Consider the following 12,887-nt stretch of genomic DNA (forward strand, 5'->3'; position numbering starts at 1 on the left):
GAGGGCAAGATACCGACGCCATGAACAAAATACGGATGCCGTCCGTCTCTTGCCACACGTTGAAATGGTGGAGGGAAAGCCGCTAAGCATTTTGCTTACTGCCGCAGAGTTGTTTTTGTACATCCTTGTGCCGCTTCAGTCATGCGAGACCGCGTAAAAATTCCAGACGTGTTTCCTGAAGATGTGGTTGATGTTGATGGCTGACCATGTGGACACGCGACACATATGGTGGAGCTAGCTTGGGGCAAATGTCATACGCTCATCAAAAGAGCGAGGTCACTTTGAGGTTTCTTAAATCACAACATGAACATTAGGTGTCAGGGGTTATCCTACACACTGTTCCTTTTTAAGTCCTGGGTCAAAGAATTTAAATGTTATTGCTTTTGGAATGTGCAATCAATTAAAAATCCAAAATGGCAGTAAGCTTAGCTGTGAAGCAGAAATGTCATTGCCAACTACTGAGAGGCAGCTTCTGTGTTCATCCTTCTTTTGTCACAGTGTCCATCCACATCCTCCTTTTTACCTTTTATTTACGTTGGTGGACATTCCGTAATCATTTCAGCAAAGCTGCTGATACTTTGAGGCTTCAGCAGTCTATCCCCAGCCCCCTGATTTTTCCCCTTTGTAACCAGCCATCCATTTGTGAACCACTTCACCTCGATCTAATTGACTTCATCGGCCCAAAATTAATTTAATTGATGATAATTTACGTATTGTTGTCCATGTATCAATGTCAGTGGCATAGAATGACAAGCAGAATAATTAAATGCAATTTCACTCCATGGCAGATGATACAATGAACCTGCACAGTCACCTGTAAACCCAATTTGGGCTTGACCGGCGTATTTTCAACCGTTGTACTTTTTTTTTTTTTTTTGTTGCTCAGCCTTGTCCGCACTTGCACCTGTAAGGCCACAATATGTGAACACAAACTCAAGAGCAAATCCACCATGTGCCTGAAGTTACACTTGTGGGGAAACACAAAAGGCCCTGCTGTCGTTTGACAACAGGGGTCTTCAACTCGTGATTTTTATTGGGAATACAAATGCATTACTGGTCATTTGGATACGACGGCCCGATAGTGATGCAGTTTTTTGTCTTTTTATAGGACTTGCAGTTGGAGTACGGCCACGAGTCACATTGTCTGCTCGGAGGAAACAAGTAAGTTCTCCTGGCTTTGTGGGTTCCGTTGCATTTGCGCCTCATAGTTCTTAGCATTTCCATTGGCTTGGGATTGATTTCAATTGTAACCACACTGCGCACCATATACATATTTGCCGTCTCACAAGAGGACGGATGACTGTCATGCCGTCTTGCCAAGACAAAGCAGATTGAATGACTTGAAATGTTTACTTTCCTGCTTGTTTCCCCCTACGAATAACGCCCTCACGACCAGTTCCTTTCCAAACAGGAGTCTTCTGAAATCGGTGGAGGAGGAGCTGCAGCAGAGGTGAGTCTGTCTGCTCCTCTACTCCCACGTGTGTCCTGACTTGGCATCTTTTTTTTTTTTTTTTTTTTGCTGTCAGACTATCACCATTAACCAGCTATTAATCTGGTGTGATCAGCGCTATTAACGACTCCTCGCTGTTTTCCGGTCTGCCAGCGTTTGGCACTCTGCTGGGTTTTCGCTTTGGCTCTTTGACTGTCACCAACTTGAAACGCTTTCCCGTAGAGCATGGCTTCCACACGCCGATACTTACTCCACACCCCCACACATGCACGCATTTGTCATTTATTTCATTCAAAGACGACAACGATGGTATCAGTGATATGCTGCTAAATCTGCGTGGGATTCTTCTGTTGCTATTGATTCAATTAGTTGTCAAGAGTGTACCATTCATGTTCATATTTAAGTGATTTCACCCCTTAAAGCTAATTCGCAATGGAAAAAATACAAGCTGGTTTATGGGGAATGCGAATAGCTTTTTATTTTCTTTTTATTTATTTATTAGAAATTAGGCTCTTTTATTGTCAAGTTGTTTGAAGAGCGGATTGTGGTCAAAGCTTCACACAGCTCTAATCCCCCACCCCTTCTCACCCCTTGACCTCTCTTCCTCATCTTCCACTCCCTCCTCCTCCCATTGTCATCTCCGACCACCTTTTGCTTGCGTCCTCTCTCCCATCATCTCTCCCACCTGGATCTCCCCTCCCCTTCCTATCTCCACCTCCGCTCCCAGGGGCCATGTGGCACACTTAGGGGATGATGATGAGGATGAGGAGGATGATGGTGCAGATGATGATGAAACTCACACTCAGTAAGTTCCCCAGTCATAAAACAGGAGGCCTTTCCGTCCTCGTTTCCCCTCCCTCGCACGCATCCAAATGAAGATGAGGAGCAGAGGGAGGAGGAGGAAGGCTTACTGTTTGGCGCGACTGTTTCATCTGCGCATCTTGATGCAGCATACCGCACCATCACGCAACCTTATGCCGCCTGTATTTGTTTGTGTGTGTATGTGCATCTTGGCAGCTTTTCATCTTTCCATTGTTTGCCCTAACCCTAAAACTCACCCGGAAGCCAGTATTTTAGGATGTTTCTGCTGCTATTTTTATTTTTTATTTCAAATTAACAAACCTAACATGATGCTTCTATAACACACTCCAAATGAACTTGAGTGGTGACTGGGTTCCAGCTTAGGGTCAGCGTGTAGCTTTGGTGTCAAAACTGATCTTTGACGCTTCTTTGTCCTCCTTTTGCATCCACCGCCATCTCTCTGTGCTTCCTCGCTTGTGTACGCATACATGCCACGACTGCTCGCCACATCTTTTTATCGGGTATTCTTTCTCTTCCCTTCCTGTGCAAAAGCCAAGGCTTTTGTTTTCTCTGCTTTGCTTGATGCATTTTGCCCCCCCCCCCCAAAAAAAAAAAAAAAAAAGCTGGATACAAGTCATGGTCAGAAAGTCATGCTTTTTTTTTGCATCATCGTCATTATCCAGTTGATGTCCATTCTCACTTGCGTGTTTGTATCAGTCGTGTCGCTCTCATTTACAAAGCAGTTGAAATAAATGTGTACTTTTATAAAGTACAATAGATTTCATACTGTTGATGCTGTCATAATCGCATTTCCAAATTGACTTGCTAGCACCTCCCCCCATTTAGAACCGTGAGTTCTGGCACGGCAATTCCCGGAGAGCTCATACCACTGTTCAAGGAAACATATATATATTGTTTTGGAAAGGTTAAATTACTACAAAACGCATAGAATAAATTAGTGGAGCACTGGAAGATCCTCTCGAGATGCTCCCTTTAATGCTCATGAGGCACTTACTTCTGCCTGCCTGGATGTTCTGCATCCAGGCGGTCTTCTACTTCTGTTCAAATAGTCCAGTTTCAAGAAAAATGCGACCCCACGTCAATGGGAGGATAGCAAGCATTGTTTATATTTTCACGAATAAAGGCAGCACTTCACCAAGATGCTAAAGTCGTGTTTTATTACTTTGTCTGCTAATCCGTGCATTTGGCAGACTAGAAATGACCTCCAAACCCCCACGGCGACAACTTAAGTTTTTAATTAAGCTAAAACTGCGAATGCAGTTAGCCAATGCTAATGTGTGCCAACATTGCAGCTCTGCTTACCAATTGGCTTTCAGTTGATATTGCTTTTGTTTCTTCTCCTGGAAAATGGCAGGCCTTTTGCCCACTAGGCTACCTGACAGGCAGACAATATTAGAGTGGTACAATTCGGAACTGCTTGCTCATGCAAGTATTTTCAAACTATATTTATGAGCCAACCCATGTGTTTCTATTAATATATTGGTTTATTAAATGTTGTTTTTTGTTTATTTATTTAGTTACTTGCTTGGTTGGCTGGTTAGTTACTCGGTTGTAGTTGGCTAGCTCGCTTGTTAGCTAGCCAGTTGGTTAGATAGCTTGTTAGCCACACAAGTATATCGTTGGTTGGCTAGTTAGGTAGTTAGTTACTCAGTTAGACAGCTAGTTAGTTGGTTAGCTCACTGGTTAGCTAGCTTGTTAGCCATGTGTATTTAGTTAGTTGGCTGACTACCTTGCTGGTTAGCTAGCTAGCATGTTCACTGGCTAGTTGGTTAGCTCGCGAGTTGGTCAGCTAGCTTGTTAGCCACATGCATGTAGGCAGTTATTTGATTACTTAGTTGGGTAGTTGTTTAAAGTGTTAGTTGGTTAGATATTCAGTTGGTTAGTTAGTTGGTTATTTATTTATTTAGTTAGTTGATGAGTTGGGTAGTTAGTTCGTTAGTTCATCGGTTAGTTGGTTCATTTGCTAGTTAGTTGGTTGGTTAGTTGGTTAGTAAGCTTCAGGGCCTGGATTTGTCCTAAGTGGTTGTGTATTTTCACACTCGATGTGTGAGCATGAACTATTCAGACCTAATGATTCATAATGAAAATGCACTTTCAATAATATGTCCCTTTTAATAGATTTTACATGCAATACAGTAGTTGCAGTAACGTTAGCGTTAAATGTGATCCACTGTCCCATGGTGCAAAGTCAGTGTTGCTCTCTCTTTACCTCTTTTTTCACCGTGCAGTAAGATGAACACTATCCTGAGACCAAAAGTCCCGCCCCCGCTTCCACCCAAGGTAGGTGTCACACCTGTAGTAAAAATATATACCTATTTGTTTTTTTCTTCAGTGGGACAGCAAAGTCACATAATTGAGGAGAGCGGAGGGGGTGTGGATTCCCAGTCTGACCCTTTTTGTCTCCACTCCCCTAGCCCAAGTCCATCAGCTCGCCCCAACCCAAACAAGACGACAGCCAATCGCACAGTGAGGACGACGGCGGCGGCGGGACCATCAAGCGCTGTCCAGTCCCGCAGACGGCGAGCCCCGCCAAACCCGCTTCCAACGTGCCCCCGCGGCCGCCGCCGCCGAGGCTGCCGCCGCACCGCCGGAACAGCCTAGGTAACGAGACCGTGAACGAACGTTTGGACGCAGACACCTGCGCTCCGGAGGACGATGGGAGCTTTAGGCATTTCTGGGAGTGGCTCCACACGCCTCACACAGAGGAAGAGCTGGAGGAGGCGTGGGAGGTGCTGAAGGAGGTGAAAGAGGAGCAGGAAAAAGAGAATGAGGATGAGAGTAAGCGCCCGTAGCTCCATAGAATCCTTTTGCCCCACTCCCCTCCAGTTGTCCTCTCCTACTGATTTATCTGTCCCATGCGTCTATTAATACCAGTCCTTCTTAATGTCTCCCGGACTGTGTTCGGAATCCTTCCTGACCCACAACATTTCCATTACTCAGGACCACTACATCCACGACAACGGCTTTCCTTTGCCCTTTATCTATGACCACGATATCTGGTTGGTTGGCCATTACCATCTCGTCTTTGCTCAGTCATTCTCGACTACCTTGGGAGGTGTTTCCCATTTTGACCTTGGGGTTTCCAGTCCATACTCCGCACAGATGTTTTGGTAGACTATGCCAGCCACCTGGTTATGGCGCTCCATGTAGGCTTTCCCTGCCAGCATCTTACCCCCTGCAGTTATGTGTTGGATTGTCTCAGGTGCCTCTTTGCACAACCTACACCTTGGGTCTTGTCTGGTGTGGTATATCCCTGCCTCTATGGCTCTGGTATTCAGGATGAGTGCCTCTGTGCTGTCCTTTAGGCCAGCCCTCTCTAGCCACTGATAGCAGTATCCATAGCCTGTCTTGGTGATTATTTGGCTCAGAGTGTTCAGTCCTATGCAGAATAGCAGTGGGGAGAGTGCATCACCTTGGTATATGCCACATTTGATGGACACTTGCGTTAGTGGCTTGCCATTGGCTTCAAGTGTGGTTTTCCACATCCTCATCGAGTTTGCAACGAAGGCTCTCAGGGTCCTGTTGATCTTATACAACTCCAAGCATTCAGTGATCCATGTGTGTGGCATCGAGTCATATGCTTTCCTGTAATCCAGTCGGGACCTGCAGTCTTGTGCGACTGTTCTGTCAACCAGCAGCTGGTGTTTGCCACCTCTAGTATCTCTACCAATGCCTTTCTGTGCTTTGGTCATGTATTAATTCATATGTCGACTTATCTTAGCCACAATGATGCCTGACATGAGCTTCCATGTTGTGGAGAGACAGGTTATTGGTCGATAGTTGGAAGGAACTGCACCCTTTGAGGAATCTTTCATGATCAGGATGGTTCGCCCTTCGATTAGCCATCCTAAGTCCCATCCATCATCAACTAGTTAATTTGTGCTGCGAGGCGCTCGTGGAGTCTTGTGAGTTTCTTTAGCCAGTAGGTGTGGACCATATCCGAGCCTGGTGTCATCCAGTTTTTCATACCTGAGACTCTTTCTTGTATATCTGCCGCTGTGATGGTAACTGGGATCTGTTCAGGGAGGTTGCTCTGCCCCTCTTTCAGAGTCACCAGCCATTGTGCACTGCTGTTATGTGCGACCTCCTTCTCCCATATGCCTTTCCAGTATCTTTCAGTTTCCAGCCTTGGAGGGTCTGCTCTGCTGTTAGAACCCTGCCACTGAGCGTACACCTTCGCAGGTTGTGTTGCGAACAGCCTGTTTATTCTTCTGGCCTCATTCTCTTTCGTGTACCTCTTTAGGCGACTGGACGAGGCCTGGAGCCTTTGTTTGGCAGTTTTGAGTGCTTCAGGTATGGCTATCTGCATGTAGCTCTTGAGTATTGGCTTTTTATTCACACCTCTCTGGGTCTCCGCCAATTGACTCACATCTTTCCGAGCCGCCTTGTTCTTAGCCTCCAAACGTCGTTTCCATGGTGGGTAACGAATCTCATGGCTCTCGCGGTTGCTCTTGTCGCCATCGCCATCAGCATCTCAAGGATCACTGATGCTGAAGCGTATATCAGCTCATTGGTTTCCGTGATCGTTCCGGTCGGGATCGCTCTCAGTGCTGTATTCACAGTTTCCATGAGTCTTTCAGCTGGTACTTCACATAGCCGTTGTAAGTTTCTTGGTTGCCGAGTTTTCATTCTTGCCATGATCTTATCTCTCAGTTCAGTTGCTGCCTCGCTCAGCATTTCATTCATTGGGGCTGGCTTCCCAATCTCATTATCCATTGGGGCTTTCCTCCCAATCTCTGGTCTAACTATATATATATATATATATATATATATATATATATATATATATAAAGACCCTGTTTTTTTGTATTGAAATAAGACAAAAAAATGATGGTCGTCTTATAATCAACATTATACTCATTCGGGACACTAGATGGCGCCAGATATCATTGAAGAAAATGCTAAACTTGACTCCCTAGGTCAAAGCGACCCTGTTACGAAAATAAAAACAGTGGTAGCACGAATTAAAAAAAAAAGTAAAAACAGTTGGTAATAAAAAAAGACAAAATAGAAAAGATAACAGAAAATAGAGAAACTAAGGACAATCTGGAGAGAAATAGGCCATGTACAGTCAAACCTCAGTTTTTGACCATAATCCTTTCCAGAAACCTGTTCAAAAACCGATTTGATTGAAAACCGAAACATTTCCCTTTATTATCAATGTAATTAATGTCTGCTTTGTTTTTTATCGTGGCTGACCAATACAAACACACCTGCTCACAATGGAATGGTACACGTGAAAAATGCATCGGTCACAACGAGGCGCGACACAAGGAAGTGACGTTTCAGGAAGCGTAGGGGAGTCGAGTGGTGCATTCAGGTGCGCTCAGTTTGGCGGAGAAATTATTTTCACTTGTAAACAGAGGCATACAAAATTTTTGGTTGAAAACTGAATTGTTCGAGAATCGAAACACTCAAACTGAGGGTTGACTAATTATTTTCCGTCTATAAATTCATTTGGTGTTCAAAAAGTCTTTTTTCGAATTCGAGTCTTGAAAAAGAGACGGTCATCTTATATTCGGGTCAATATAACGATGACGGAATGATTCTGAACACGGCCCGTCTCTGTAGTTCTTTTTAGCCATCCGCTTTTCGCTCTGCCCTGACACTAATTCCTCCACACCTGAATGGTTACTGCCACTCATTTTTAACAGCAGCCGGCGAGGGCTTCCTACGAGGATGAAGGAAGAGGAGAGAGATTTATTGTGAGGGAGAACTAAAGAGTCAAGATCAAGTTTAACATGGCTGCATTTATCGTGCCAGCCTGCTCCCCTCTTCCCTCCCTCCCCACCATCCTCCCCCACCCGCCTTGTAGTCAATTTTCACTCTCTATGTTGTCAGTCCCGCAAGTTCAATGATGCACAATGTCCTTCGAGACACTGATGTGCTTTTGTGTATATGCGTGTGTGTCTCCCCCCACTCTCCCTGTCTCTCTCTCTGTCTCTCTCTCTCTCTCTCTGTCTCTCTCTCTCTCTCTGTCTCTCTCGTTCGTTCTCTCTTTCTCTCTCTGTCTCTCTCATATCTGCAGGGAACGGCCTGGGTGCACACAATGGGGAGCGCAACAGTCCTACAGACAGACAACAGTCCACGATGCCCCCAAGTGTCCCCCTACGGAAGGACAAGAAGGATGTTCCGGTAATTTGTCAAGCATCTCGAGTCTCAATAAATGAAACAGTATCTTAATTTGTCTTTTAAAAAAATGTGCATTTTCCACTTCTTGCGCGCCTGTGCTTGTGTGTCCCTGTGTCAGATGCCAAGTAGCAACGGGCTGCCACCTACACCCAAAGTCCATGTAAGTCTTTCCGTGAACCTTCATATATGAAATATTGGTCTCTGAGATTTGTCCTTTTTGAATCACGTGCGCCGGCATTTGCAGATGGGTGCGTGTTTCTCCAAAGTGTTTAATGGCTGTCCCCTCAAGATTCACTGTGCCACATCCTGGATTAACCCAGACACCAGAGGTAACTAATGGAAGTATTTAAGTTCATTTACAGTATGAAGGCAAAAATAAAATGTGAATTAATATAAAAGATACAAAGGGGATGAATGAATTGACAATTCGAACAAATAAACCAAAATACTTATGGAGGAATTAAAAACAACATCCTTCCCTCATCTCGTCAGCACAAAATTTCCATTGCAGCTCTGCTTACATCTTTGACTTTGACACGATAGTCTCCCAGCCTGCGTTGTCCAACTGTTGCTCAAAAGTGGCCAATCTTCCCTCGGGCTAGCCTCTGGCTCATGTTGTTGTTGTTCATCCAGCGCTGAGCTTGTTGTTGCTGTCGGTTATTTCAGATCAATATTTGATATTTGGCGCCGAAGAGGGAATTTACACACTGAACCTGAATGAGCTACACGAGACCACAATGGAACAGGTGAGTCATGCACTTCCTTCCTTCTTAGCATGGGGAGGGATTTGAAACAACGTGCTTCCCCATCTTGTGTCCACGCAGCTTTTCCCTCGCCGCTGCACATGGTTGTACGTCATGAACAATAATCTTCTCTCGGTATCCGGTAAGCCATTTCACCTTTAGTGACAATCAAAAATCCAATTTTACACCAAACCAAGAATATTTTGTGCCTTTGCGTGTCCAGGAAAAGCCTCCCAGCTATACTCTCACGGTCTGCCGGGACTCTTCGACCAGGCTAGGCAGCTGCAAAAATTACCCGTCGCCATTCCCACACACAAGCTGCCTGATAAGATGATCCCCAGGTAAAGACCTCAAAGAGCAACTCCTGCACATGTTCGTTTACATTTTGAAGATTTTCTCCGTTTGAATCAAATTGATTCTCAAGTAAAACTATTCTAAAATACAGTAAAGTCTCGTTATATCGATATTCAAGGGAGTCCGAAAAAATATCGATATAACCGGGACTATCGATATATCGGACCCTGTTTGCATGTAATTTTCTCCGTGCGTGCATAGAAATAGTATCGATATAACCGGGACTATCGATATATCCGATATCGATGTAACGAGACTTTACTGTATATCATTGCAGCGGATGGTTTTCAAAAAAACGCTTTAGGCGACAGCGTATAAATGAGTTTGTATGTTGCCATGTCCACACGACAGATAGGATCATCCTTGAGTGAACCCCAGAATAAGGAATCTAATATATAATGTAATCTAATAATAATAATAATAATAATAATAATACATTTTATTATAAGTGCCTTTCAAACCTCTCAAGGACACTTTACACTCACAGGATATGTTTTTCTGTAGGCGTTTCTATATATTTTATATTTGGAAAACTTCTATATTTACATCTTGTATTTGGAAACTGTTCTTGTATTTTTAAACTATTATATTTGGAAAACGTTTCAATATTTCTGGAGTATATTTGGATTTGTCTTCTATTTAGAAAACGTTTATTTGAATATTATATTTGGAAAAGCTTTTATATATTTACTGTATATATAATATTTGGAAAACATTGATATATTTCAATATTTGGAAAACTTTGATCTATTTATATATTATATTTGGATTATTTTTATATTTCTATATTATACTTGGAAAACTTCTATATTTATATACTATATTTGGAAAACTTTCATCTAATTATTTTATATTTGGAAAGCCTTTTTCATTCATTGAAGGGGTGCGCCTTATAGTCTGGTGCGCTTTATATATGGAAACAATTGAAATTGCACCATTTATTGGGGGTGCACCTTATACACCGGAAAATCCATTTGTTTGTTTGTTTGTTTTTCTTTAACAGGAAATTTGCCGTTTCCACAAAAATCCCCGACACGAAAGGGTGCCAAAAATGTTGCGTGGGTGAGTTTGTTTTTTTTAAACACCCACAAATATGTAGCATGAATGTTTCCAATGCATGGTGGCGCGAAAGTGTCTTGTCATTCTGATGTAAGATGATGCCCTGCATGTCTCATCATTATTGCTGTTTGGGTGGCAGTGCGCAACCCGTATACAGGCCACAAGTACCTCTGTGGGGCCTTCCAGTCCCACGTCATGCTGCTGGAGTGGGTGGAATCCATGCAGAAGTTCATGCTCATCAAGGTCAAAATGATAATTCCCATCTTTTGAATCACCGTTGGTTGCTCTGTCAATTAAATGTCTATTTTTTGGGGGGGGCCGGGTTGCCCAAACAGACCATCGACTTCCCTCTGCCATGCCCGCTGGAAGTGTTTGAGATGTTGGTGGTCCCAGAGCAGACTTACCCTCTCATCTGCGTGGCCGTCAGTAAAGGGAGCGAGCTTAACCAAGTGGTGCGTTTCGGCACGGTCAACCCCAACCCCAACGCTACCTCCTCCTGGTTCACGGAGACGGGTGAGAACGGCAGAAGAAAAATCGCGTCGAAAGTTGTATTTTTATTTGGGGACTGGTGAGACGTTTTAGGGTTTATTCAGTGCCGCTAAATGTCTATGCGTGAGCTTGTCTGGTAAGACTTTGATTCTGGCTTTGACCTCCCCTGTGTGGAGTTTTCATGTTCTCCCCATGCCTGTGTGGCTTTTCTCCGGGTACTCCGGTTTCCTCTGATATTCCAAAAACACGCATGGTAGGCTGACAAAACACTCCAAATTGTCCCTCGGTGTGAGAGCGGATGGTTGTTTGTCTCTGTATGCCTTGGCAACCAGTTCAGGGTGACCCCCAGTTGACCCTTATAAGGATAAAGCGAATTAGAAAATGGACGGCTGTTTAAATTGGGATCTGTTTCAATCTTTTTGAAATATATTTTGAAAATTCTAGTAGATGTCTGCTATCATGATTTTAGCGTCCGTAATCACCATATACAGTGTTGTTTCTTTTTCTTGCCACAGACACGCCTCAAACATGCGTGATCCACGTCACGCAGCTGGAGAGGGACACCATCCTCGTCTGCCTCGACCGTGAGTCGCCTGCTAGTCATACGACGACTACCCCCGGTAAACACTTTTCATTTCTCGTTTTTTTCCTCCTCAGGGTGTATCAAGATCGTCAACCTGCAGGGCCGACTGAAATCCAGCAGGAAGTTGTCGGCCGAGCTCACGTTCAACTTCCAGATCGAGTCCACGGGTAGGAAACTAGCATTGGATTGCATTAAAATTGGAGGTGAAGATGGTCTGATGAAAGGTGACAATGTTCTGTGATGGCCATTTTGCTTTTTCTTCAGTTTGTCTCCAGGATAGCGTGCTGGCCTTCTGGAGGCACGGCATGCAGGGGCGGAGTTTCAAGACCAACGAGGTGAGGCGAGACGAGTTTCTGTTCCCAGAAAACACAATGTTGTTGTTTTTTGTGTTTGATTGTTTGGGTTTTTTTTGCCTCAAGATCACGCAGGAGATCTCGGACAGTACGCGTATCTTCAGACTACTGGGATCAGACAGGTGGGCACACACACACACATGCATGCACACACACCCAATTGGGCATTAACATTATGCGATGCCTTCTCACAAAAAGACGAGACGACCGCAGAGATCCCCACGACAGAGGCGTCACTGTGGCAAGGTATCCCCGACTCTGCGTTGGGACTTGTGAGGCGTGCTGACATTGCACATTTTGGACTGTTGGGGAGAGGAAAATGTTTCTTTTCTTTGGGGGTCTTCCCATGGTGATAAATGAAAGCACTTTAACTCATTCAGTGCCAGACGATGAACAACAATGTGTCCATCCCGATGCCAGGGTTTTTTGTCATTTTCACTCAAATTGCAGGACTCGAAGAATATTCAGTTTTAGGACTACAAAAACATTCAATGCAGCATAAGAAACCTCAGACTCTCATCTTTGATTAGAACAAAAACATTCCAAAGTTATATGGGTCTGGAGTTATCTCAGCTAGAAATGGGGGCGGCTGTACAAAATACAATACATACATACATATTGATTTATATAGCGATTTGAAGCTGTAACAAAGCGCTAACATGGACAAAAGGCAAATGCTGCCCCCTCGTGGAAGGGAAAAAACATTGCCAGAGGCCATTGCCAGCGCTTTATCGGCACCCAAGCATGACAAAAACAAAAGCCAAACAAATTCGGGAATGGCGCTCGACGTCATATTTTCAATTCCCAAATAAATAAAATGGCAGTGAATGAGTTAAGCCATGTACATTCAAACTCAGGTGTTTTTTTCAAACTGTTTGGGGAGTTTCCATGGGTCAGTGAGG

General features: G+C 44.1%; 1 protein-coding gene across 9 annotated transcripts in view; it reads left to right on the forward strand.

The window, feature by feature from the left end:
- The window catches only part of map4k3b (mitogen-activated protein kinase kinase kinase kinase 3b), a 40,142-nt gene that overhangs the window by 23,677 nt on the left and 3,578 nt on the right, over positions 1–12,887 (forward strand). For 3 of the 9 annotated variants that reach the window (XM_089012870.1, XM_089012862.1, XM_089012864.1), the window contains 19 exons: positions 1,109–1,161; positions 1,412–1,450; positions 2,178–2,255; positions 4,501–4,552; positions 4,687–5,050; positions 8,301–8,407; positions 8,523–8,564; positions 8,649–8,733; positions 9,071–9,150; positions 9,229–9,289; positions 9,371–9,488; positions 10,505–10,563; positions 10,700–10,803; positions 10,896–11,073; positions 11,565–11,633; positions 11,707–11,799; positions 11,897–11,967; positions 12,052–12,107; positions 12,184–12,231. In XM_089012870.1, the coding sequence (XP_088868996.1) occupies positions 1,109–1,161; positions 1,412–1,450; positions 2,178–2,255; positions 4,501–4,552; positions 4,687–5,050; positions 8,301–8,407; positions 8,523–8,564; positions 8,649–8,733; positions 9,071–9,150; positions 9,229–9,289; positions 9,371–9,488; positions 10,505–10,563; positions 10,700–10,803; positions 10,896–11,073; positions 11,565–11,633; positions 11,707–11,799; positions 11,897–11,967; positions 12,052–12,107; positions 12,184–12,231 (1,757 nt within the window). The remainder of the gene's footprint in view (positions 1–1,108; positions 1,162–1,411; positions 1,451–2,177; positions 2,256–4,500; positions 4,553–4,686; positions 5,051–8,300; positions 8,408–8,522; positions 8,565–8,648; positions 8,734–9,070; positions 9,151–9,228; positions 9,290–9,370; positions 9,489–10,504; positions 10,564–10,699; positions 10,804–10,895; positions 11,074–11,564; positions 11,634–11,706; positions 11,800–11,896; positions 11,968–12,051; positions 12,108–12,183; positions 12,232–12,887) is intronic. The other 6 variants (XM_089012869.1, XM_089012871.1, XM_089012865.1 and 3 more) reach the window with 4 other exon arrangements.

This window comes from Hippocampus bargibanti, linkage group LG13 (assembly GCF_051943395.1).
Source record: "Hippocampus bargibanti isolate YZ-2025 linkage group LG13, ASM5194339v1, whole genome shotgun sequence".
Taxonomy (NCBI): Eukaryota; Metazoa; Chordata; class Actinopteri; order Syngnathiformes; family Syngnathidae; genus Hippocampus; species Hippocampus bargibanti.